The sequence below is a fragment of the Salvelinus alpinus genome, chromosome 24 (assembly GCF_045679555.1).
Source record: "Salvelinus alpinus chromosome 24, SLU_Salpinus.1, whole genome shotgun sequence".
Lineage (NCBI taxonomy): Eukaryota > Metazoa > Chordata > Actinopteri > Salmoniformes > Salmonidae > Salvelinus > Salvelinus alpinus.
In genome coordinates, this window is record NC_092109.1 from 10,014,204 (window position 1) to 10,041,869 (window position 27,666).

The following is a 27,666-nucleotide window of genomic DNA, read 5'->3' on the forward strand; positions in this document are numbered from 1 at the left end:
GTGTGTGTGCCGTGCATATGGAGTAGCCGTGTGGCAATGGCAGCTTGGTGTAGATCTCTTCAACTCCTCTCAGAAGGTTTCTATCGCCACGGAGACCACGTTTAGTTTTCCTGTGTTACACCATCAACAGGAACTAGCGCTGGGACTCACTACGTGCCTGTTGACTTACCGTACATCATCAAGCCTGCATGTCTCCCACGGTCCACTTTTTCTCCAAAGGCTTGATTCGAATGAGTCTTCTACAAGGTCAATGAACACACATCTGTGGATGGGGAACCTGTGCTTCTGTTATTACGCCTACTGTAAATCTATGGCTCTGTATCTCAGATCAACATCGGGGATTTCGTCCTCAGCTAGTTTTTATTTCCTCATCCAGTCGATCCCTCAAACCACTCTCTGTCTCACAAACACCCACAGTCTCTCGTCAGTTTCATTAGTATTCAGTCGATATGACGCTGCCGTTAAAGTGGTCAAATCCACCGGTCAAGCTAGAAGCCATCAGGGACGCAATCAGCTCCATAATCATCTGAATTATTCCACATTATCCTGCAATTTATATTTCATATGAAATCCGACTGGATGGCTCATTACTGAAGGCCTGTATTTATGTCTGAATGTTATGGGAGAAATATGAGCCAGCATTGCAATCAGAGGACGAGGTCTTGTATTCATCTGGCATAGAGAATGTGCAGCTGTTTGAGTAGGCTTAGTTAAAGAGAAATGGGTGTTGTGTTACAATGTTGAAGTTTGTGTCAAATACACTTACGGCCAACACTTTCAATGGTCTACTCTTTCTCTCTTTCATTAAATGGATGCATCTCTCTCTCTCTCTCTCTCATCCGTTCATCTTTCTCTCTTCTCTCTTCCCAAAGCGGTACTCTTTGATGGCCTGTCTAGGAGCAAGTGTGTGTGTCTGCTTATATGAGAATTTGTGTGTGTGTGTGCGAGTGAAAGTGTGTGTGTGTGTGTGTTAGTGAGTCTGTGTGGGTTCCCCTTAGGGGTGCGGTGCCCAAACACTCAGCTCATGTTTTCTCCACTCTGTTCTCCACTGACTGCAGAGATCCGAGCCCACAGAGCTGCATTAAATATACATCCCACGGCTGTCTGCAGAACACAAACACACACACACACACACACACACACACACACACACACACACACACACACACACACACACACACACACACACACACACACACACACACACACACACACACACACACACACACACACACACACATATACTGTAGAGAATGAGAATTGAAGAACTGAGGCTCTCACACAACAACAAACTGCTTGCTTTATGTGTTTTCAACAACATCACCGTTAAAAGACATCCCTCATTACGCCACACACACTAAGGTTACATAGTCACACACTACAACACTGTATACGCTTACACAGTAGCCTAAACATAGTCACTCACTACTACTGTTACTAGTCTCGGAAATCCCAGACCTAGGGTAGCAACTACATAGGGGCATTGTGGGAGGCAACCTGTCTGTCTCGACTAGAGAGACTGCTACTGTACTAGCCAACTCACCACACAGTGGATAGGATTTTCCAACGGGATTTTCCCTAAAAGAAACCTGGAACACAAGCGGCATGAATCCATAGAGAATGATAGAGGCCTCTAGTGGTCAAAAGGCTGTATTAGCATGGGCAGCGCCACTGAGGGCTTCCACCATTTTAAAGTAGTCAACTGGGCGGGACGTCCAACTTCATTTGCTGATCCCTCCTGGTGACCCTGTCACCAGGAGGGATCAGGGTCACCAGGTCATCAGGAAGGATCAGCCAATTGTGAAGGAGAAAATGTCCTACTACAAAATTGAAGCGATTTCAACGCTGTCACTGACACTTTATTGAAACAGATACAAAGATGAGTCCTCTGTCTATCTCTATGCACGAATCCAACAACAAATGTGTCTGAACCCCATATCATCGTCCCTCGGCCCTCCATTTGCGTGTTCACGCACGCCTCCGCCAAGCGTCTCCAAGCTGAGGGAGTGGAAATGATCGAAGGTGTTAGCCCCTCCCGGCAGGCACTTCAACTGAGCCTGCAACGCTGCTGGCTTCACAACGAAGTGGAATCCCATAAGGCACGGTCTTCTTCTTCAGTGGTGTTTAACGGCAGTTGGCATCCAATATTAATGTTGCATTACCGTCATCAACTGGACTGGAGTATAAATCCATTATGCTGTGTGATACAAAATTGGAAAAAGAGAAAAAAACAATGACCCTGCCAACTAACCCTACACTTATTAACCCCCATCTGATCCTACACCAGGCCGATGGTTCCTCTGCATCTGCCACCACAACATGTATTTTCTGTGATCGCAATGAACGCTAAGAAACCAACCTTACTTTGAAGCCCATTTCATTTGTAGGCCCATCAAAGGTCAAATAGGGGGGTGCTTATATCAAATCAAATGTATTTATATAGCCCTTCTTACATCAGCTGATATTTCAAAGTGCTGTACAGAAACCCAGCCTAAAACCCCAAACAGCAAGCAATGCAGGTGTAGAAGCACGGTGGCCATGAAAAACTCCCTAGAAAGGCCAAAACCTAGGAAGAAACCTAGAGAGGAACCAGGCTATGAGGGGTGGCCAGTCCTCTTCTGGCTGTGCCAGGTGGAGATTATAACAGAACATGGCCAAGATGTTCAAATGTTCATAAATGACCAGCATGGTCAAATAATAATAATCACAGTAGTTGTCGAGGGTGCAGCAAGTCAGCACCTCAGGAGTAAATGTCAGTTGGCTTTTCATAGCCGATCATTAAGAGTATCTCTACCGCTCCTGCGGTCTCTAGAGAGTTGAAAACAGCAGGTCTGGGACAGGTAGCACGTCCAGTGATCAGGTCAGGGTTCCATAGCCGCAGGCAGAACAGTTGAAACTGGAGCAGCAGCACGGCCAGGTGGACTGGGGACAGCAAATTATATTTGTCCTGTTTCACACGTACAAGTGTGTGAGACACCCTCGGAGAGTGGGGTCACGGCCAGGGATCAGCCATTAATGACGGCGTGCTGGCAAAGGTCTACTACTCACCGGGAGCCTCTTAGGATCCCTCACCCTTGTCCCATTTCCTCTACTTTCTTCACTGCCTCGGCACGCTACACCTTCGGTACAACTCTGACCCTGGCGACCTCCTCCTGCTTCTCTCGCACCGGACACTTCTGATCCCCAGCAACATGGGCACCCCTACAGTTAACACATACCACTTGTTTCACCGATACTACACATTCCTTTGTCCCATGCCCTCCTGCACACTTCTCACATCTAGGATTCTCCCTCCTACACACTGCTGCAACATGACTATAAACTTGGCACCTGAAACACCGTAGTGGATTCGTCACTCAAGCTCTGATGGGATAACTGATATATCCTAACATGACTTTGTTGGGCAACGACTTAACATCGAAACTCAACAGGACAGAGAGTGACTTTTCTGTTTCAGCACCAGGTCTGCATCGCACAAGCAAGAGTGTTCCGAAGGTTATGTGTTCTCTGGAAGTCATGGTAGAGGCAAGGCGGTGGATTGGGATTCAAACAGTGCCTCTGTTCTAGGGTGCGTCACCCCGGGTAAACGGGCCAATTAGCTTTGGCGCTTAATGCTTTATTAGCGTCACCTGTCAACTCATCATCTTTATAATCGTCAATTTCCGAAGATGCGTTTCTCTCCTTCTCTATCTGTCCAGGACCAGTCTGAAGTGCAGCGCCTTCCGTAAGCATGTTCATGCGACGTTATGTTTGAGGCTTTGATTGCGAGATTCCTTGGGTCTTACTAAGTATTAGCTGACTGAACTCCTCTCAATGGTGAAGGACGTTTCTGATAACCACCAGGAACGTCGTTTAGTCAGCAAAATAAATATAGGCGTTTGACAAACTTCTGCAAATTTAATGTGTTAGGTCTCCGTGTGTGTGACTCACGAGTATTTGTTTTTCCCAGGTGAAGTTTTTCAAGTTTGTAAAAATGCACAAACAGGAAAAACCACTGTCGATGTTATGGGGTAGGTATTTAGCTAGAAATTGTTCCTGGAGTGCCCATTAAATGTAGCTGTGACGGAATCGGTTAGGTTTTATTTTATTCTGTTTGTAGGTTGTGAACTCAGCGACTCAAAGATGCAGGAAACATTCAAAACGGATGATACAAACTACCAACACCAACTCGCCCTGAGAACTGTAAGTCATTACTCATCTTGGCGCATTACATTTTACAATCAAGTGCTGTACAAACACGTGAACTGATTTTAGGGTTTCGGGTGGTGTATAGTAGCCCAGCATGTTTGAAACACTTGATATGTTACTACGGGTAGCAAGACTGCAATCAATGCAATTTTAAATAAATTCAGTGGTGCATTTGCAAATGACTGACTTGTCCCTGGCAGATGTGTCTGGGCGCAGGCGCCAAAGAAGAGTTCAACATTGTGGAGTTGATTACTGGAGAACCGGCTAATGGTAAAGGTGTAGCCGTGGCGACCCTGCATGCCAACGGCATGCCCATGGTAAGATGTAGTCCCATTTTTTTTTTTTTGTGGCAGCCCAAATTGTTTTAGGAATAAATCGATTGGATTGCAGTTAATTTTTTTAAATTGATAAACCTGGATTTCTATTGGGAAGTTGAACTTCTTCCCAATGACCTACACCTACAAGGTGAACTTAAATCTGATAATGGGAGTAATCACCAGGGGTTACAGGCCTATCCTAGCTGGGTGCCTGGGTCTAACAGTTTGAATTAGACCAGTTATTGTCTGTGTTCATATCTCTAGGTCAATCTCTCTGGGCTTGAACTCCACCCTCCTGTCACCTTCAGGCTGAAGAGTGGTGCTGGACCTGTGTACATCTGTGGGGAACACATTGCACGTGAGTAGGGATGACCAGGGATGCCCAAAATGAGGGGTTTGAGTGTGAAAATGAAGGGCTTACTGACTTCTGGTTCAGCTTGTCAAGGTCTTGAGGAGTAGCTGGTTTATTACTGTGGAATCGGGTGATGAAATAGTTTAGCCAAGGGGGTAGTTCTAGAGGTTTGGACATCCCACTACAGGGCTTTCAAACTGGCAGCTGTCATCTATAACTTGTTGCTTTCCAGTGGAGGATGACTTCTCAGGCATGGAGAGTGGTGATGAGGAGATGGAGGATGAGGAGGAAGACATTGAGGAGTCTCCTGTGAAGCCTAAGAAAGCACTAGCCAAAAGCGTAAATGCTGCAGGCAAGGTATCTGTTTTATATCTGAAATTCTAGCTCATATTTTTGGTGGAATGATTTATAGTTACTATTTTCACTTGGACACTTGGCACAGCAATACACATACTTATAGCATGTGTTCTTACTCAAACTTGGCTTGACAACGAGATGGTATGCACAAACCGATCTGGGATCAGGCTAATGTTGTTCCCCCTCTCCAGAAAAAGAAGCCAGAGGCAGCAGATGAGTAAGTCGTGTTAATCAATGCTTCTATGACGCATTTATGAATTCATTTCCTGGAAGTGCTTTACAGAAATGTAATTGTTGCTGTATCTGGTTGCCAAAGCCATAATTGATGCTCTCTCCTTCCAGACCCGTGTCTGACGACGAGAACCCTCCCAAAAAGGTGCTTTAATATTTACTCTGCCTTTAATATTAATACGTTGCTGTATTTACTTTCCTGTTCAATCTGAGACTCCAGCTTTGTCCCAAATGGTACCCTATTCCCTATATAGTGCACGTAATCTTTCCTGTTAGAATCACGACTGGCCTGGTTTTAAAATGGTGGTTTCTATGCTTTTTTTCAGGGAAAGGGGAGAGGAAAAGGCAGGGGAAAGTAATCCCAGGTAAGTGGCTACCTGGTGACTGCCTCAGGGTGTAATGGTAATCCCTGAGTGGGCCTCTGTATCTGTTGGTAGAGCATGGTGCTTGCAACACCAGGACTGTGGATTCCATTCCTAGGACCACCCGTACGTCAAATGTTTGCACGCGTGACTCACTTTGGCTAAAGTGTCTGCTAAATGGCATATATAAAATCCACTCCACTATACTGGACAAAATATAAATGCAACATAGAAAGTGTTGGTCTCAGGTTGTGAGCGGAAATGAAAGATCCCAGAAGTTTTCCATGGCTACAAAGATGCCCTCTATTTTACGGCCTTTTTAGTGAGCGTTTCTCCTTTGCCAAGATGATCCATCCACCTGACAGGTGTGGTACATCAAGAAACTGATTAAACAGCAGGATTGTTACACAGGTGCACTTTGTGCTGGGGACAATGACAAAAGGTAACTAAAATGTGCAGCTCTGTTGCATAACACAATGCCACAGATGCCTCAAGTTGAGGGAATGTGCAATTGGCATGCTGACTGCAAGAATGTCACCAGAGATGTTGCCAGAATTTAATGTTAAGTTCTCTACCTGAAGCCACTTCAAATGCCATTTTGGAGTTTCAGTATGCCAAAATGGCCTCCACTGCAGACCATGTGTAACCATGCCAGCCCAGGACCTCCCCATCCAGCTTCTTCACCTGCAGGATTGTCTGAGACCAGCCACTCAGACAGTTGATGAAACTGTCTGTAATAAGGCCTTTTGTGCGGGGACGTATACTAATTGGCTGGGCTTGGCTCCCAAGTGGGTGGGCCTATGCCCTCCCAGACCCACCCATGGCTGGGCCCCCTGCCCAGTCATGTGAAATCCATAAATCAGGGTAAATTTATTTCAATTGATTTCCCTATATGAACTAACTCAGTGAAATTCTTAATGTTTTGTTTATTTGTTCATTACATTTGTTTTTCATTAGTCCACTATACAGTTCCAAAATGTTTGCAAGTTAAGATTGGACTTTTTAAAGAAGCAAAATGTCACTCGCCACAAGGCAAGTGACACGTTGGCTGTGTTCTCGATCAGCTCAACTGTATGATGGAAATTTTGTTAAACCATTTCTTTGGTCTTTTTCAGGTGCTGCTGCTCATCCAAATGTCCTGTTTGGTCAATACAAAGGTTCTGTCAATCAATTAGTGTCTTTCTACCTGTTCAGTACATGGATTAAACTAAGGCTGTTTGTCCTGTACATGTGGTCGGCGCTTTGTAAGTAAATCGTTTGGAAGAAATGGTCTTGTGTCCTTGTCGTACATGTTGATTACTACCACTATGTAATTGGTTTATCACCCGTAATCTACGAACCATGTTCTTCTAATGTCAAATCATGACGCTGGTGATCTTCAGGTGGGAAAGTCAGACTTCTAGCAAGAGGCCTGAGTTCTCAGTTTGATGACTGTTAAATCCCCCCGGTTATCTTGAAAGCTCTGAAGTTGGAGGGCTCAGTTTTGAATGTGACACCTTGTAGAGTCTACGCCCCTACACTTAAGGTCTACACTTCTGTTGGCTCACGCCTTAATATACAGAGTATACCTAACGTTGAGTTGCACCCCGCCCCCTTTACCCACAGATTTAATTTGTAGGGGTGTAGACTCTACAAGGTGTCAAGTGTTCTAGAAGGATGCTGGCCCATTCTTCATACAAGTGTGAAACCCAGCGTGCCTGGCAACTATTACCGTACCCTGTTCAAAGACCCTTAAATTGTGTCTTTCCGTTCACCCTCAATGGCACACATGATCCACGTCAAGGCTTAAATCCTTTAACCCGTCAACTCCCCTTCAGTCATGTAAAGAGGTGTTAATGTTGTATAGTTCGATGATCAGTTGACCTGGCCTCAACCCAATTGAGATGGTTTGAAGGAAAATAAGTGCTCAGCATGTGGGAACACCTTCAAGGCTGTTGGTAAAGCTGTCAAGGTAAAGGGTGGCTACTTTGATACAATGTAGAAAAAATTACTGGTGGCTGTGGAACAGTTTCTCTAATCTAACAATTTATATTCAGTGGGCTCATTTCAATTAACCACACAATCCATCTTTGGCTTGTGTGTATTTTTTGATTAATTCTTCAATGTGTTGTCAGACCCTTGACTATCTAAATTGTTCCCCCCTGAATCTACACACAATAGCCCATAATTACAAATCAAAAAACAGTTTTGGATTTTTAGTATTCAGACCCTTTACTCAAAGAGATTACAGCCTCGAGTCTTCTGGGGTATGACTCTACAAGCTAGGCACACCTGCATTTGTGGAGTTTTCTCTGCAGATCCTCAAGCTCTGTCAGAATGGATGGGGAGCGTCGCTGCACAGTTCTCTCCAGAGATATTAGATTGGGCCACTTAAGGACATTCAGAGACTTGTCCCAAAGCCACTCCTGCGTAGTCTTGGCTGTGTGCTTAGGTTTGTACTGTTGGAATGGTGAACCTTCACCCCAGTCTGAGGTCCTGAGTGCACTGGAGCAGTTTTCATCAAGGATCTCTGTACTTTGCTCCCTCGATCCTGACTAGTTCCTGCCACCACCATGCCTTCTCCAGATGTGAGGCTTGGCATTCAGGTCAAAGAGTTCAATCTTGGTTTCATCAGACCAGAGAATCTTGTTTCTCATGGTCAGAGTCCTTTAGGCAAACTCCAAGCGGGCTGTCGTGTGCCTTTTTACTGAGTGGCTTCCGTTTGGCTATTTTACCATAAAGGTCTGATTGGTGGAGTGCTGCAGGGATGATTCTCCCATCTCCACTGAAGAACTCTGGAGCACTGCCAGAGAGACCATTGGGTTCTTGGTCCCCTCCCTGACCAAGGTCCTTCTCCCCCGTTTGGCTGGGCAGCCAGCTCAAGCAAGAATCTTGTTGGTTTCAATATTCTTCCATTTAAGAATCATGGAGGCCACTTTGTGGCTGCAGAAATGTAATACCCTTCCCCAGATCTGTGCCTCGACACAAGGCGGGAGATGGGGGGGGGGGGGTCGGAGGAGCTGTGCGTTTGGAGTCCCTGGAGGCTGCTGATGAAGCTTGGGGTACGCTTATGTTGCGCAGGATGGCGGCTCGGGGCAGCAGTGGGGAAGGAGGTTTGAGGATGCTGCGGGGCTCCTGAAGGTCCTCTGGGCCCAAGGAGAGGGTTGAGGCCCCAGTAGTCTGGTAGATGGGGAGAGAAGTACTGCCACCCCCCTCCTCGGGCTCTGCCCTCCCGCGCCGCTTATGAAGACCCTCTAACAGCTCGGAGAGGGAGGAGGCGGCCCGACCAAGACCTGAACTATCCCCATTACCAACCACACCCCCTGGTTCTGAACCCTCCTCATCTGGGTCCACACAGGAGCTGGGGGAGGAAAGGATCATCAAAAATTTGACATAAAAGAGGATTACAATCTTTAAAGTTGAACTGTGCTGAATCAAACTGAACTGACGACTCACCGGAAGCTGTAAGTGCTCATGGTGTCTTTGACAGACTCGCGCCCCGACTGATTGCTGATGTTACTGCTGCCACAGGGAGAGCCCCCCCCCCCGGGGAATGCCCAGCTAATAACGGATGCTCTCACCAACATCGTCCGTGTCCAGAGATTGAGAACCAACACTAGACACACTGTCGCTGAGGAAGAGAGAAACACACCCACACACACAGTGTTACTGACAGGCAGAGATCACACACACACACACTACCAAGAGAGAGAAGACACGTGACACTGCACAGCCAGTGATGCAAGACTAAGTCAGGGTCAGCCACAGGACATTTCCTGTCCCTGTCTCTGTGTCCTCTCTCTCCTGCTGTGAGACCAGATGTGGCAGACATTCACACTCAGGTGACATACTGGTACTGTATATTAACTAACTACCACCTCTCCTGTCTGCCATCAGAGCCACCAGAGAGAGGAAAGAAAAGGAACAGAGGTGGGAGCGAGAATTAAAAAATAATAGGTCAAAGAACAGAAGTTGGACAGAGAAGTGACAGAGCAGGCAAGATTGAGAAGGAACTGTAAAATGATGATCGAGAAAGGGACAGGAGGGAGAGAGCAGAACTGGCTTCTGTATTGTAACTCCCATGCATCATGGAAGACAAGAATATCAAAGCAGGTGAACTCTCAAACACACACCTTAGAACAGAGACGAGCTCATTGTGTCTTCTTAAACGTACGTGCTCGTAGTTCTTTGCTCCAGCCCTGTGGTTCTCGAACTGGTCCAACCACAGACCACAAGACAAACCAACAGGGAGATGGAGCCAGGTGCCTCCGTAGACAGTAACAGTCAGACATCTAGCCATGCACACAGCCACTCACAACAAGGCTATTCAGCTCACAACCAGCATTGCAACATGCTCGGTCTGTCCACGTCATCAACAGCCCTGGGATCAAGTCAGAGAACACACACACACACACACACACACACACACACACACACACACACACACACACACACACACACACACACACACACACACACACACACAGGGTTCTTACAGGTCTCTCTTTCTGGTCAAGGATTCCACAGTCGCAACACTTAGAGGGGGGGTCAAAGGTCAGTGGTAATATCAGTGATGACGTCACTTCCTTGTGAACACACCTGTACCCGTCCTTGACTCCTAACAGAGTCATTCTTCCCACACACACCATTGCCCCGATACCTCTCACACCATCAAACACAGTAAGATACGAGTCACTCTCATCACTAGACTCCACTTCCTGCAGGGAGGCCTGCAGATCAACTATACGGCGGATCTGGATGTCTCCAGATCGGCTTGTAATGTCTGTCGGACTGTACTCAGCGCCGTCACTTGCATCTCCTGAGAACACCGAGAGAGAGAAAAAGAGATGTGTCCATAGGTGAGGTGACAGACCGGCCACAAGGAACACTAAGGATGTGTGTGAATGCGCCCGTGTCACAGGCCAACTAAGTTTATCCATGCTATTCAATACAGGCCAGAATGGATGAGTCTTATAATAATGCGCAGTCCTTATCGAATCACCAGTCATATACCGTGACGCACACACACACATCCGCGGGTCCTGGTCCTTCCTGTAGTGAGTATGTGTCTGTTGGTCAGGGTTCTCGAGGAGCATTCTTCCGTATTTATATGGAGAAAGAAAGGCATGATTTATTTATTCATCTTCCCCTTTCCCTGCTCTCATCCTGTCATCTCTCTCTCCCTTACACACACACACTAGCTCATTCACTCACATTTACAACACACGCACATGACATGAAGCGCACATATGACACACCCTTATGACACATGTGTGTGTGTGTGTGTGTCGGGGTGGGGGTTTAGTGGTTGTCATAGAGACACGAGAAGTGGGATGGGGTGTGTGTGTGTGTGTGTGTGTATCCTTAACCTTGAGAAAGCAATGAGGATTAATCACAGCCAGACAGTGGCACAGCTAGAGGGAGAACGCTGGGGAGACAGAGAGTGCGTGTGAGTGTGTTTGTATCTCGCTCCGAGAGCTTTGTGTGTCTGTGTGGTTGGTCATTAGGTCGTGAAAAGGCATCAGTGTTACGGACACTCTCAGAATACATAACAGGCACATATACACACACATACATACAGCCTACACACACACACGACACAATCACTACAGCTAACACCCTGCTCTCGTGTGCCATATGTTTGCTGCTACTATCTTGTTCTCTCTTTGTGAGGTGTGTAAAGTGTGTGTGTAGTATGTACAGGTGAAGTCGGAAGTTTACATACACCTTAACCAAATACATTTAAACTCAGTTTTTCACAATTCCTGACATTTAGTCCTAGTAAAAATTCCCTGTCTTAGGTCAGTTAGGATGACCGCTTTATTTTAAGAATGTCAGAATAATAGTAGAGAGAATGATTTATTTCAGCTTTTATTTATTTCATCACATTCCCAGTGGGTCAGAAGTTTACATACACTCAATTAGTATTTGGTAGCATTGCCTTTAAATTGTTTAACTTGGGTCAAACGTTTTGGGTAGCCTTCCACAAGCTTCCCACAATAAGATAAGGGTGAATTTTGGCCCATTCCTCCTGATAGAGCTGGTATAACTGAGTCAGGTTTGTAGGACACCTTGCTCGCACACGCTTTTACAGTTCTGCCCACAAATGTTCTATCGGGTTGACGCCAGGACTTTGTTGTCCTTAAGCCATTTTGCCACAAGTTTGGAAGTATGCTTGGGGTCATTGTCCATTTGGAAGACCCATTTGCGAACAAGCTTTAACTTTATGACTGATGTCTTGAGATGTTGCTTCAATATATTCACATAATTTTCCTACCTCATGATGCCATCTATTTTGTGAAGTGCACCAGTCCCTCCTGCAGCAAAGCACCCCTACAACATGATGCTGCCACCCCTGTGCTTCACGGTTGGGATGGTGTTCTTTGGCTTGCAAGCCTCCCGCTTTTTCCTCCAAACATAACGATGTTATTATGGGCAAACAGTTCCATTTTTGTTTCATCAGACCAGAGGACATTTCTCCAAAAGGTACGATCTTTGTCCCCATGTGCAGTTGCAAACCGTAGTCTGGGTTTTTTATGGCAGTTTTGGAGCAGTGGCTTCTTCCTTGCTGAGCGGATTTTCAGGTTATGTCGATATTGGACTCGTTTTACTGTGGATATAGATATTTTTGTACTTGTTTCCTTCAGCATCTTCACAAGGTATTTTGCTGTTGTTCTGGGATTGATTTGCACTTTTCGCACCAAAGTACGTTCATCTCTAGAAGCCAGACGATACTACGGCCCACAGTGGACGACTACAGGAACTGCACCCTGGCCACACTCGTTGCAAGCTGAGGGGGAGGCGAGGAAGAGAGAGGAGGAGAGGAACAGAGAGGAGGAGGAGAGAGGCCGAAGGACAAGAGGAATGGCAGAGTGGGTTTTTCAGCCAGTCTCCTATCCACAATAACAGCATTTGTAGGTCACCATCTCCCCACATTAGTCAGCTCTCAGTCCTTACCTCTTCCTGTACTGTGTGTCTCTGTTTATTGACCTCCTCCAGTTCAGCCTGAAACTCTCTGATCTGAGCGATATCACTAGAGGACTGAGAGAGGGAAAGATCAGATTTTGGTCATCTTTAATTTTTAGTACATGTCAAAGTCTTTGTACATGGCTTTGAGCCCCTATGAGGCAGAGTGGGAACCCACCTGAGCGATGAGGGCTTTGTGTTTCTTCACGAGTTCATTAAGGTCCTCCTGGTTCTCCTCTAGTCTCTTCAACAGATCTGACTCCTCATGTTGCAGCTGGACTCCCTGCTCATCCACCTACACATAGACACACACACTTTAAAACTACTCTCTCCAATAGATTGTTGTCCTCACATATATACAGGATCCTGTTACTGTTGGTTTCAGAAGGATTGCAAACATTTTGATGTTCAAAGTTCCCGGACACGACTGATAATTATAATGGTCTAGTACAAGGCCTCTATCTCTCTCACCAGGTGCTTGTGTTTGCAGATGTTCTCTAGTTCTATCTGAGCATTCTCCAGTTCCATGGACAGAGTCTTCTGAACACACGCCAGCTCTCTTCGCTTCACTCTCCTCCAACTGACAGAGAGAGGGAGTGTATGTTTAAATTTTACCACTCTTTTTCTCCCCATTTTTCATGATATCCAAATTGGTAGTTAGTCTTGTCCCATCGCTGCAACTCCCGTATGGACTCGGGAGAGGCGAAGGTTCGAGAGCCATGCGTCCTCAAACACGACCCTGTCAAGCCGCACTGCTTCTTGACACACTGCTCGCTTAACCCGGAAGCCAGCCGCACCAATGTGTCGGAGGAAACACCGTACAACCGCCGACTGTGTCAGCGTACATGTGCCCGGCCCGACACAGGAGTCGCTAGAGCGCAGTGGGACAAGGACATCCCGGCCGGCCAAACCCTCCCCTAACCCGGACGACGCTGGGCCAATTGTGCGTCGCCTCATGGGTCCCACAGTCACGGCCGGCTGTGACACAGCCCGGGATCGAACCTGGATCTGTAGTGACGCCTCAAGCACTGCAGTGCCTTAGACCACTGCGCCACTCGGGAAGCCTATATGTTTTATTATTGTGAATCTAAACACACCTTGAATCCCCCTTTATAACATCATAGTGTGTGTGTGTACCTGGCAGTGCAGGCGCTGTGTTCCTTGCTGCCGGGGGCCTGGTTGTGTCCAGGGTTGTCTATGGTAGACGGTAGTAGCTGAGCGTCCATCAGCAGAGCATGGGTCCTCTTCAGATCTCTCCTCAGTCTCTTCTCCACGTCAAAGTCCCTGTGGCCCACCTGGCAGAAGGATGAGACAGGGTGCAGGCAAGGCAGCAGGCTGTTAGCCAGCCTGCCAGCTTAGTGGAGTCTGCCACTAGCACAGTCAGTGTAGTCAGCTCAGCTGCCCCCATTAAGACGGTGTCTGTGCCTCGATCTTGTTCGGGCAAAACTAAACATGGCGTTGTTCGCCTTAGCAATCTCACTGGAATAAAGACATCCTCTAATTCCTGTCATTATTAAAAGAGATTGCCATTTTGAGATGATATCACAGTCATAGTCAATGAACTAATCACTGATCATAACCTTGATGTGATTGGCTTGACTGAAACAGGGCTCAAGCCACTGTGTTAAATGAGGCCTCTCCTCCTGGTTACACTAGTGACCATATCCCCCACGCATCCTGCAAAGGCGGAGGTGTTGCTAACATTTACAAAGGCAAATAAAAAAACAATTACAAAAATGACTGTGTTTTCATCTTTTGAGCTTCTAGTCATGAAATCTATGCAGCCTACTCAATCACTTTTTATAGCTACTGTTTACAGACCTCCTGGGCCATATACAGTATTCCTCATTGAATTCCTATCTGACCTTGTAGTGATGGCAGATAATGCTAACACTTTTGGTGACTTCAATATTCACATGGAAAAGTCCACAGCCCCACTCCAAAAGGTTTTTGGAGCCATCATCGACTCAGTGGGTTTTCTCCAGCATGTTTTCGGACCTACGCATTGCCAGTCATACCCTAGATCTAGTGTTGTCGCGTGGAATAAATATTGTGGATCTCAATGTTTTTCCTCATAATCCTGGACTATCGGACCAACATCTTATTACGTTAGCAAATAATCTGCTCAGACTGCAACCAAGGGTTATCAAAAGCCGTGCTATAAATTATTGGACAACCCGAAGATTCCTAGATTCCCTTCCAGACTCCCTCCACCTACCCAAGGATGTCGGAGAACAAACATCAGTTAACCACCTAAACAAGGATCTAATGTAACCTTGGGTAATACCCTAGATGCAGTCACACCTCTAAAAACAAAACATTTCTCAGAAGAAATGAGCTCTCTAGTAAACAGAAAATATCAGAGCCCTGAAGCAAGCTTCTACAAAATTGGAACAGAAATGGCGCTCCACCAAACTGGAAGTTTTCCGACAAGCGAAGAGCCCTCACTGCTGCTCGATCAGCCTACTTTTCAATCCTAATTGAGAATAAAAACAATCATTTATTTTTGATACTGTCGCAAATCTAACTAAAAAGCAACACTCCTCAAAAGAGGATGGCCTTCACTTCAGCAGTGATGAATTCGTGAACTTCTTCAACGAAAATATCATGATCATTAGAAAGCAAATTACAGACTCCTTTTTGAATCTACGTATTTCTCCAAAATTCAGTTGTCCTGAGTCTGCACAGAACTGCCAGGACTTAGGATCAATGGAGACACTCAAGTTTTTTTTTTTAAATCCTGTATCTCTTCACACATTGACAAAATTAGTCATAGCCTCTAAACCTTCAAGCTGTCTACTGGACCCTATTCCAACTAAACTACTGAAAGTGCTGCTTCCTGTGCTTGGCCCTCCTATGTTGAACATAATAAATGGCTTCCTATCCTCCGGATGTAAACCAAACTCACTAAAAGTGGCAGCAATAAAGCCTCTCCTGAAAAAGCCAAACCTTGAGCTGGAACATTTTTACAACTATCGGCTTATATCGAATCTCCCAATCCTCTCAGCATTTTTTGAAAAAGCTGCCTTCCCGAAGACAAATAATGTATATGAAACGCTACAGTCTGGTTGTAGATCCATCATAGCACTGAGACCGCACTCGTAAAGGTGGTAAATCTGCATCTGCATCTGTCCTCGTGCTCCTAGACCTTAGCCCCACTTTTGACACCATCGATCACCACATTCTTTTGGAGAGATTGGAAACCCTAATTGGTCTACACGGACAAGTTCTTGCCTGGTTTAGATCTTATCTTTCGTGAACGATATCTGTTTGTCTCTGTGGGATGGTTTGTCCTCTGAGAAATCAATTGTACGTTTCGGTGTTCCTCAATAACCACTATTGATTTGACTATATATTCTACCTCTTGGTGATGTCAACTTTCACTGCTATGCGGACGACACACAGCTGTACATTTTGATGAAACATGGTGATGCCCCACAATTGCCTACACTGGAAGCCTGTGTTTCAGACATAAGGAAATGGATGGCGGCAAATGTTTTACTTTTAAACTCGGACAAAACAGGGACGCTAGTTCTAGGTCCCAAGAAACAAAGAGATCTGCTGTTTGATCTGAAAATTCATCTTGATGGTTGTACAGTCGTCTCAAATAAAACTGAAGGACCTCGGCATTACTCTGGACCCTGAACTCTCTTTTGACGAACATACAGTATCAAGAATATTTCAACGGCAGCTTTTTTCCATCTTCGTAGCATTGCAAAAAATCTGAAACTTTTTTCCAAAAATGATGTAGAAAAGCTAATCCATTCTTTTGTCTCTTCTAGATCACACTACTGCAATGCTCTACTCTCCGGCTACCCAGATAAAGCACTAAATAAACTTCAGTTATCGCCAAATACGGCTGCTAGAATTTTTGAAAATCCTATTACTCCAGTGCTGCACTTCCTTCCTGTTAAGGCTCGGGCTGATTTCAAGGTTTTATTGCTAACCTACAAAGCATTACATGGACTTGCTCCTACCTATCTCTCCGATTTGGTCCTGCCGGCCATACACACCTACACATATGTAACGGATGTGAAATGGCTAGCTAGTTAGCGGGTACGCGCTACTAGCATTTCAATCAGTTACGTCACTTGCTCTGAGACTTAAGTAGGGTTTCTCCTTGCCCTGCAAGGGCCGTGGCCTTTGTGGAGCGATGGGTAACGATGCTTCGTGGGCGACCGTTGTTGATGTGTGCAGAGGGTCCCTGGTTCGCGCCCGTGTCGGGGCGAGGGGACGGTTTAAAGTTATACTGTTACATTGATGCTGTTGACCCGGATCACTGGTTGCTGCGGAAAAGGAGGAGGTTGAAAGGGGGGTGAGTGTAACGGATGTGAAATGGCTAGCTAGTTAGCGGGTACGCGCTACTAGCATTTCAATCAGTTACGTCACTTGCTCTGAGACTTAAGTAGGGTTTCCCCTTGCTCTGCAAGGGCCGCGGCTTTTGTGGAGCGATGGGTAACGACGCTTCGTGGGTGACTGTTGTTGATGTGTGCAGAAGGTCCCTGGTTCGCGCCCGTGTCGGGGCGAGGGGACGGTCTAAAGTTATACTGTTACACATACGCTCACAAGATGCAGGCCTCCTTATTGTCCCGAGAATTTCTAAGCAAACAGCTGGAGGCGGGTGAGAGACGCAGACTCAGTCTCCACCTTTAAGTCTTTCCTGAAGACTCATCTCTTCAGTAGGTCCTATGATTGAGTGTAGTTTGGTCCAGGGTTGCGAAGGTTAACGGCATGGCACTGGAGTGACAAACTGCCCTTGCTGTCTCTGCCTGGCTCCCCTCTCTCCACTGATATTCTCTGCCTCTGACCCTATTATGGGGCCTGAGTCACTGGCTTACTAGTGCTCTCCCATGTCGTCCCTAGTCGGGGTGTGTCACATTGTGCCAGGCTTTTGTCACTACTGTCTCAGCCTCCAGTATCTACGCTGCAATAGTCTATGTGCTGGGGGTCTAGGGTCAGTCTTTCCTATCTGGTGAAATTCTCCGGTCTTATCTAGTGTCCTGTGTGAACATAAGTATGCTCCCTCAAATTCTCCCCTCTCTCATACTCACACCCTCTCTCGCTCGCTCGCTCTCGTCAATATCAAGGAGTGGAGGAACTCTGGGGCAATGAGTTAACGTCGGTTGGTGACGTTTGTAATTCAATTTGTTGCTGTGAGGGAGTTAGCGGGGCTGATGCATTGTACACAGGGAGGCATAAACAGACTCTACATCTTCCTGTAGTGACAGAGTGAGGTGGTGTTGAGGAGGCTCGGGGCTGCCTGCTCTATCGGGTGTCTTTGTATTGCCTGTTGGTAGAAGTGACATGCTGAATTCATCACCTAGAGAGCGTTACACTGGAAAAATCTATACTGCCCCAATGCCTGAACTGGAAAGCACACAGACCCACGCTAACACACACACACACACACACAGGCACGCGCAAACGCACTCGCGGCCCAGAGGCACATTAATAGAAAGACCAGCATGATTCAACAGCGCCAATGAGATTGAGTTTGTGCAGCAGTGAGTTTGTGTATATGTGTGTGTGTGTGTGTATCAGCGTGTGTGTGTATCTGACCACAGTCTATCAATATGTAAATTCAGGAGTGCACAGTTACTTTATCAGTGATTGCAGGTCTGTCAACGCAGCATGCGGTGCTGTGTACCCCGTGGTGTTGATGAGGCCCCTGTCTACACTGAGAACTATTACTGTGTGTGTGCCTGTATATCTATATATATGGTGTGTGTGTGTACCTGGTCACAGAGTGTAGTTATCAGTCCCTCCTGGCCGTGTTTCTCGTGGACGACCGCCTGTTTCAACTGCACCTCCAGCTGACGCGGCTACAAGGCAATGAAAACAACCAGGTTACAATTACCACAAATGAGCAAAGGAACCAGGCGTTTTAGAGGACATAGTGTAACCGTGTTCAACAGGCAAACAAAAGGAACCATGCACTTTATATATTAAACACAAAAACAACGTTTTAAGGGAGGAGTAGGGCATTGATCGGAAGCAGGAAGAGAGAGAAACTGTACAAGCCTACTTCGCCCATGCTCTACCAAGGTTTTCTAGAACACGGCTTTGACCTACTACAGCAGCTATGTTGGTCTATTGTGATTCAAACCATGTGGAGGCAGGTCGCGCAGGATTCAAACCTTCTCAAACAGCTGACACTCAGTAACTGTTTTAGCCCTACGCAGTGGTCCCAGTCTGTGGTCAGTAGCGGTGACCTACCCGTCTCTGAGAGGACTTGTGTACGTCCTCTAACTCCTCCTCTTTATCCTCCAGCTCTTTGTGATGGATCCGTTTCCTTCTCTCCATCTCCATCTCAAAACGCAGGTGCACCTAGAGGGGGAGAGGTGGAGAAAGAGGGAGAGAGAGAGCAGACAGTTGAGTTCAGACAGCTTGCAAATTAGTTTGTCTGTGTGAGAGTGTGCTATATGTTCGTGAGTGTGTGTGTGTGTGCGCGCATGCATACCTGCTGCACCTGTTGTATCTTGGCAGTGAGCTTGGTGAACTTCTCTGCTCTCTCATTGGTCTGGGTCTCCAGGAGGCGGAGCTGCTTCTTTAGGTCCGTCAGCGAATCAGAGGCCAGGTGAAAGGGCACACTGAGGTCACGGGTCTGGGCACACAGCTCCTCCTTCTGCTGTTGCACACGTACCACCTCCGCCTGGCTCTCCTACACACACATATACACACACACACACACACACACACACACACACACACACACACACACACACACACACACACACACACACACACACACACACACACAGAAATGAGCACAAACACAGCAGAAGTTAATAAGGCTGTGCAAAATAAGTGGAGGTGGTTTGGCCAACTTCATGCCATGTGATTAGTAACCTTGCCTGAGACCTTGAACCTTGTGTTAACACCCAGACCCTCGGCTTAAAGGGATGTGTGTAGAGAAGAGTCATGAAGAATCCCAATCACAACCCCTCCCTCCAGATGCCCCCCCCCCCCCTTTTCCCGCAACCATCCTAAAAGGCCAATCCAAACCCCTTAACCGGCAAACCTTACATTTACTTTACCCAACCTCCATACAAACCCTCCTCCCATGTGACTCTGCTACAAACCAAGGTTATTATAGTAAACTAAAACTACATTTGGAGAAACTATTGAGTAAACTGAAATAAAAATAAGAAAAACTTTTGAAAAACTGAAACTAATATCTTCGTCTGCAAAACCAAATAAAATAAAAAGTATCATAAATTATGTTAAGTTTTATCAAATAAAATAAAGAATACTTTAAGCAAAAATCTATTGGGGTTTTCAAACTTTTTTTGTAATGGGGTTTTCGAGCTTCTGATTCTGGCAGGTAAATGCTGCCAGTAGATGGCAATGTTTCAAATATGCCTAGCATGTGCGTCACTATTACAAGCTAATACCAAGGAGGACAAGGCGTGGCAAGAGGATTACCTCTGCCCAAAATCTGTCCCCGCGAGATAAGCAGACCTTTTTGCATGGAGGTCTATGAGAAAGTGTCAAATTACGTGAGGCTTAGTTGACCAAACAGAGTAATGTTTAAGTTGTTACAAATGTACCGATAAGTTGGCTAGAATGGTCCCACCTGATCTTGTCTCCTCCCGCCTGCCTTCCATCTTTGAGGACATGTATTTCATTGCTAGAGGGGTTAATTGAACATCTTGCCAATATAATAGATCATATTTGCATTCACTAGCTAACAACAGGGAAGAAGGGGGCAATAGGCAGACCATAGTGGCCACGCTCCAAACAGAAAATTGGCTAGTGAGATGTTTTATTCTGGGGTGGGGACAATAAGCTGACAACGGTTGCGTTCCCCTGCTCAGACGTTGCATGCGTCAATCAATGGTTGCGTGCCATCAATGGTTGCGTGCCATGCAATAACATATGTGATTAGCTGATACTTAAAATACCTGTCCAGGCGTTGAAGATTTGTCAGGCGTCAGCAACGTCTAAACTTTGGAATGCGGCCTAAGATGCTGACCAGACCGGACACGTCGCGTGCGCGAGCGTTGCAAAATACATTTTGAAATCCATGTTATTCAATTATTGCACCTACACTGCCCGCGCGCGCCAACGAGCGTCTGCGATGACAAGGGCTAAAATAGAAGTCACTCCTATTTCTGACACAGATCGAGCTAAAAGTCCTGCCTCTTCCCATCTCCTCATTGGTTTATAGAAGCAGGTACCCACGTGCCATCTCCTCATTGGTTATACCCACGTGGGTGATTGAAAGACGAACTGTTTTGCCGGTAGTCGTGGTAATACTATGAAAGTTTAGATGCCAATCACCATATAAGTTCAAAGATGAAAAAGCCTGGATGGAGGAGAGATGACTAGAAACGATTCGGTTGGCCGTTTTATGTGTGGATTAATTGGCGGAGTAGAGGAGCTTGTGCATTTCAGGTAAAATAACAACTCAATGTTTATATCCCAGGACAAATTAGCTAGCAACAGCAAGCTAGCTAAAAATGACAAATTAGCTATCAAGTGCAAGCTAACTAGCTAAATTGCCATACATGTTTAATGCTTTTCGACCTGTCCCCAAATTAATGTCATTGGTTCAGAGTTTGTTTTGCTATTTTAACCTGCGTGTCGTGATCGTGTTTGGTGTAGGGGGACAAAATAAATGTATGCACGATAGCGCACGTGCGCAGCCGGTTTGGGTTCCATGTAAGATTGATTTATAATTGAAACATAACCAAACCTATGAGCATCACCTTATTACTGCCCCCCAGTGGCATGAAGTGACAAGAAAACACAAACTATACGCCAACACATAAATGGCTTCTAACCTACCGCGCATAGGCTTCTTTCTGTCCCTAACACTAAAACTGGAAGAAAATAATATAAAAACAATTTTTTTTTAAAATCAATAATAAGCTAAGGATCCTGGGACTAAACACCTCCCTCTGCAACTGGATCCTGGACTTCCTGACGGGCCGCCCCCAGGTGGTAAGGGTAGGTAACAACACATCCGCCACACCGATCCTCAACACAGGGGCCCCTCAGGGGTGCGTGCTCAGTCCCCTCCTGTACTCCCTGTTCACTCATGACTGCATGGCCAGGCACGACTCCAACACCATCATTAAGTTTACTGATGACACAACAGTGGTAGGCCTGATCACCGACAACAACGAGACAGCTTATAGGGAGGAGGTCAGAGACCTGACCATGTGGTGCAAGGACAACAACCTCTCCCTCAACATGATCAAGACAAAGGAGAAGATTGTGGACTACAGGAAAAAGAAGACTGAGCACACCCCCATTCTCATCGACGGGGCTGCAGTGAAGCAGGTTGCGAGCTTCAAGTTCCTTGGTGTCCACATCACCAACGGACTGTCATGGTCCAAACACACCAAGACAGTCGTGAAGAGGGCACGACAATGCCTATTCCCCCCCAGGAGACTTAAAAGATTTGGCATGGGTCCTCAGATCCTCAAAAGGTTCTACAGCTACACCTTCGAAAGCATCCTGACTGGTTGCATCACTGACTGGTATGGCAACTGCTCAGTCTCCGACCGCTAGGCACTACAGAGAGTAGTGCGAACGGCCCAGTACATCACTGGGGCCAAGCTTCCTGCCATCCAGGACCTCTATACCAGGTGGTGTCAGAGGAAGGCCCTAAAAATTGTCAAAGACTCCAGCCACCCTAGTCATAGACTGTTGTCTCTGCTACCGCACAGCAAGCGGTACCGGAGCGCCAAGTCTCGGTCCAAGGGGCTTCTAAACAGCTTCTACCCCCAAGCCATAAGACTCCTGAACATCTAGTCAAATGGCTACCCAGACTATTTGCATTGCCCCCCCCCCTCTTTTACGCTGCTGCTACTCTCTGTTGTCATCTATGTATAGTCACTTTAATAACTCTACCTACATGTACATATTACCTCAATTACCTCAACTAACCGGTGCCGCTGCACATTGACTCTGTACCGGTCCCCTGTATATAGTCTCACTATTGTTATTTTACTGCTGCTCTTTAATTACTTGCAGCTTTTATCTCTTATTCTTATCCATATTTTTTTTAAATTGCATTGTTGGTTAAGGGCTTGTAAGTAAGCATTTCACTGTAAGGTCTACCTACACCTGTTGCATTCGACGCATGTGACTAATACAATTTGATTTGAAATCAAATTTGAAAAAAAATTGAATTTCAAGTAAAAACGAATATAAATGAAAACAAATAATATCACATAACCATAATAACCTTACTACAAACCCTCCCCCATGTGACTCTTGCGTTGCTTTTTCTGTGTCAAAACTGGCATTCTGGCATTTATTCTGCACTCTCACCGATGCATCATGAAGTATAACCCAGATCAGCAGCTAACATCCAGTGCAGTCAAATCTTCAGTTCAGTGTGTGTGAGTTTGACCTATTGTTCAATCAAAATGAAAGGCAGTTACCTATAGTAGTTCCCCAGCTTGTCCCCGTACAGGACTCTCTGCTCTGGACTTTCTGTTTCTCTTCCTCCAACTGTTTCTCCAGCGCCCCCCTGGTGACCTTACACTGGTCCAGATGAGCCTGAGAGAGGGAGGGAGAGGAAGAGAGAATGAGATAACCTCACAGTGTATAATCTGTCGTGGACAGACTATGGAAATGACGTGAGATTTTAGTTCTGGGTTAACCCGAGATTACATACTGCATTATGTGACACAATTGTAACTGTGCTGTGGCCCTTGAGTTATACAGAGATAGATACATGTGTGGTAATGCTACCTGTAGTTCCTTTTTCTCCCTGGTGAGTCGTAGTCTCTCTCCTCTCTCCGTGTCCAGCGCCTGACTGACAGCTTCACCACGGAAACGCTCGTCACTTAGCTCCCGACGACACCGCCGTCACTTACGAGACCCACATCTTTACTCGCAACCAGAACTAAACTTTACACAATGTACTATCCCTATAATTTTACACAATTTACTATCCCTATAACTTTACACTTTCCCAACTTGGTCTCCGGGATGTCAGTGGTCTGTCTCAGCTCGTTCCTCTCCCTCTCAGACTTCTCCAGCCGTCGTCTCAGAGCCATGATCTCGTCCTGGGGAATCAAAGTATTTTACCACATCTCCAAATCTCCACTGTTAAAGCAAAGCTCTTGTAACTCTGTCTTTGGGTCGAGTCAAAAGGCTTTGGACTCTGGATCAAGTAGTTCCTTTGGTTCTAAATCATGAATCAACTAATACCCATTTAGCCCTGAATCATTGAGTAGTCTCTGAATGAACTAATACCTCTTTAGCTCTGAATCACTGAGTAGTCTGTGAATCGATTCCTACCTCCTTGGCTCTGAGTCTCTGGTCGTCCATGTTAACATCCAGTAGGGGGCGTACTCTACACAGCAGTTTCCACCAGCTCCACTTGGCCACGAGTCTCAGAGTACGGATGTTACTCTGGAAACACCTCACAGCCATCTGCTACACCTGTATGGGGACAGACAGAGATACATGTGTGTTACACCGGCATCCTACCACCTGTACCTAACCACAATTATAGGTAGACACATTATCGGGTGATACCGTCATGCCAGAGTCACTGAATGTGTGTTACACCAGCACCTACCTAACACATTACAACATGTTTCACCTGGGTTAGCAGTCATGGGTTAAAGGTCATGGGTCAGACGCCTTCATTTTGCGGTATTGTTGTCTAGCCAGGTGTCCCATACAGGCAGCCTGTAGCTGAACCAGCCAATCACTGACCAGCTTGTCTCTCTGCTGCTCTAAGTACTTTAACACACCTCGTTTCATAAACACCTGGGGAGAGGAGAGGAGAGAGAGAAAGAATGGGGAGACAAAGAGAGGGAGGGAGGGAGGGAGGGAGAGACAAAGAGGGCGGGAGGGAGGGAGAGACAAAGAGGGCGGGAGGGAGGGAGAGACAAAGAGAGCGGGAGGGAGGGAGAGACAAAGAGAGCGGGAGGGAGGGAGAGACAAAGAGGGCGGGAGGGAGGGAGAGACAAAGAGGGCGGGAGGGAGGGAGAGACAAAGAGGGCGGGAGGGAGGGAGAGACAAAGAGAGCGGGAGGGAGAGACAAAGAGGGCGGGAGGGAGAGACAAAGAGGGAGAGACAAAGAGAGCGGGAGGAAGAGAGAAAGCGAGGGAGAGAGACAGAGAGAGAGACAGAGAGGGAGGGAAAGACAGAGAGGGAGAGAGAGAGAGAGAGAGAAAGCGAGGGAGTAGTGTAACTAGCTAATCTTCAGAAACAGTCTCTGACACACTCACACTGTGTCAGAGACTGACTCTAAGGAGCTCAGTACTGTCAGAACAGAAGCCCTCCCTCCCTTCCTGTCCAGATCCAGATCTACCAGCAGCTCCTCCACCTCCTTCCTCTCATCCGGGGTGATGAAGACTGAACCATACCGTTTCATGACCAGAGGAGACCGAGCCTGGAAACGACACCTGAAGTCACTCAGAGTCACGTGTTCCGAATAACCTGGGAGATAAAGCGAGAGGGGGGAGAGAGAGAGAAAGAGAGAGCCTTCAGAGCCATAGATATACAGATGAGCAAGATGTTGGCACCAAAATTCCCTTTATCAACTTGATAACCTATGCAGAATGGCCAACACTATTAAACTGTGCACACAGGCTAATTCTAGGCTAACACTAACCTGTGCACAAGGGCTAATACTAGGCTAACACTAACCTGTGCGGTAGAGCTGCAGGGAGGGGAGGATGTGTGCAGAGTGCAGCTGGACCCTGAGTGCAGGGACGTCAAAACATCCGCTACCGCTGTCTGTCTTAGCAAACACACACTGGCCTGGCTCGACCAATCAGATTCAATAGAGCATCCTGGATGGAGGGGGAAGGAGAGAGGTGGAGAAAAACATCCTCAGATACACATTAGAAGTGTCGGATTTTGTATGTGTGTGTTTTACAGTGCTATAGTACTTACGGCCTGTAGTTTGACTGATACACAGTGGGAGTGTATACTGGGGTACTTACGGCATGTAGTTTGACTGATACACAGTGGGAGTGTATACTGGGGTACTTACGGCCTGTAGTTTGACTGATACACAGTGGGAGTGTATACTGGGGTACTTACGGCCTGTAGTTTGACTGATATACAGTAGGAGTGTATATTGGGGTACTTACGGCCTGTAGTTTGACTGATATACAGTAGGAGTGTATACTGGAGTACTTACGGCCTGTAGTTTGACTGATATACAGTAGGAGTGTATACTGGGGTACTTACGGCCTGTAGTTTGACTGATACACAGTGGGAGTGTATACTGGGGTACTTACGGCCTGTAGTTTGACTGATACACAGTGGGAGTGTATACTGGGGTACTTACGGCCTGTAGTTTGACTGATACACAGTGGGAGTGTATACTGGGGTACTTACGGCCTGCAGTTTGACTGATACACAGTGGGAGTGTATACTGGGGTACTTACGGCCTGTAGTTTGACTGATACACAGTGGGAGTGTATACTGGGGTACTTACGGCCTGCAGTTTGACTGATACACAGTGGGAGTGTATACTGGGGTACTTACGGCCTGCAGTTTGACTGATACACAGTGGGAGTGTATACTGGGGTACTTACGGCCTGTAGTTTGACTGATACACAGTGGGAGTGTATACTGGGGTACTTACGGCCTGTAGTTTGACTGATACACAGTGGGAGTGTATACTGGGGTACTTACGGCCTGTAGTTTGACTGATACACAGTGGGAGTGTATACTGGGGTACTTACGGCCTGTAGTTTGACTGATACACAGTGGGAGTGTATACTGGGGTACTTACGGCCTGTAGTTTGACTGATACACAGTGGGAGTGTATACTGGGGTACTTACGGCCTGTAGTTTGACTGATACACAGTGGGAGTGTATACTGGGGTACTTACGGCCTGTAGTTTGACTGATACACAGTGGGAGTGTATACTGGGGTACTTACGGCCTGTAGTTTGACTGATACACAGTGGGAGTGTATACTGGGGTACTTACGGCCTGTAGTTTGACTGATACACAGTGGGAGTGTATACTGGGGTACTTACGGCATGTAGTTTGACTGATACACAGTGGGAGTGTATACTGGGGTACTTACGGCATGTAGTTTGACTGATACACAGTGGGAGTGTATACTGGGGTACTTACGGCCTGTAGTTTGACTGATACACAGTGGGAGTGTATACTGGGGTACTTACGGCCTGTAGTTTGACTGATACACAGTGGGAGTGCCTGCGTATGGCGGCCATTCCTCCACTCAAGGTCTTTCTGACAGTGCCTCTCCTCTGTAGCGAGCGCTGGCTGCCCCCTTCCACCCCTCCCAAACCTCGACACGGGGGGGGGGGGGGGGGGGGGGCACAGAGGCACGGGGGCCGAACAGCGTCTTCACTACCCCACTGGAAAGAGAGAGAGAAAGGGAAGGAAAGGTTGACGCAAACATTTATTACAAAAATTGTACGGCACACATCAATAATACACGTTTAGTAGATCTGATAGAGTTGGATTGACACAATATGGTAATAAGCCAAGGAGAGGTATATCTGAGATTGGGCAACACTTACACAGAGGAGTACTGCAGCAGTGAGATGGTGGTGAGAGCAGATGGGTTGCTCTGAACCAGGCTGAACCACCCAGTCAGGTCATATCTGACCGGGTCAGAACCCATCAGGTGGCTCACCTCACACTGCAGGGGCTGCTCACACTGACGCACTGAGGAGACAAACCAGAGATTAGAATTGAACGTCTACACTACCACACAGCAGAATGACATGTCCACTGCTTGCACAATATCTTCTGTATCACTGAAACGGACAAAACACTGACATGCACACTCTCGCCCAAACTCTTACTGTTGCACAAACTCACACACTAGCAAACAAACACAGACGCTCACCCCCTTTTTTAACCCCCTTTTTCTCCCCAATTTCTCGATATCCAATTACGATCTTGTCTCATCGCTGCAACAAGGTCGGGTCTGTAGTGACGCCTC

The 27,666-nt window shown here is 46.6% G+C and overlaps 1 protein-coding gene and 1 pseudogene across 1 annotated transcript; one reads left to right on the forward strand and one right to left on the reverse strand.

Annotated features, from left to right (window-relative positions):
• The first annotated feature begins 3,568 nt into the window (after positions 1-3,568).
• Positions 3,569-7,074, forward strand: LOC139552102 (nucleoplasmin-like). Its single transcript, XM_071363513.1, has 10 exons — positions 3,569-3,724; positions 3,950-4,010; positions 4,100-4,182; positions 4,389-4,505; positions 4,770-4,863; positions 5,090-5,214; positions 5,406-5,431; positions 5,557-5,590; positions 5,772-5,810; positions 6,923-7,074. Exons 2-9 carry the CDS (start codon positions 3,974-3,976, stop codon positions 5,802-5,804), a joined length of 549 nt encoding a protein of 182 aa, XP_071219614.1. The 5' UTR covers positions 3,569-3,724; positions 3,950-3,973; the 3' UTR covers positions 5,805-5,810; positions 6,923-7,074.
• LOC139551687 (unconventional myosin-XVIIIb-like) overlaps positions 6,717-27,666 on the reverse strand; it is a 28,306-nt pseudogene continuing 7,356 nt past the window's right edge.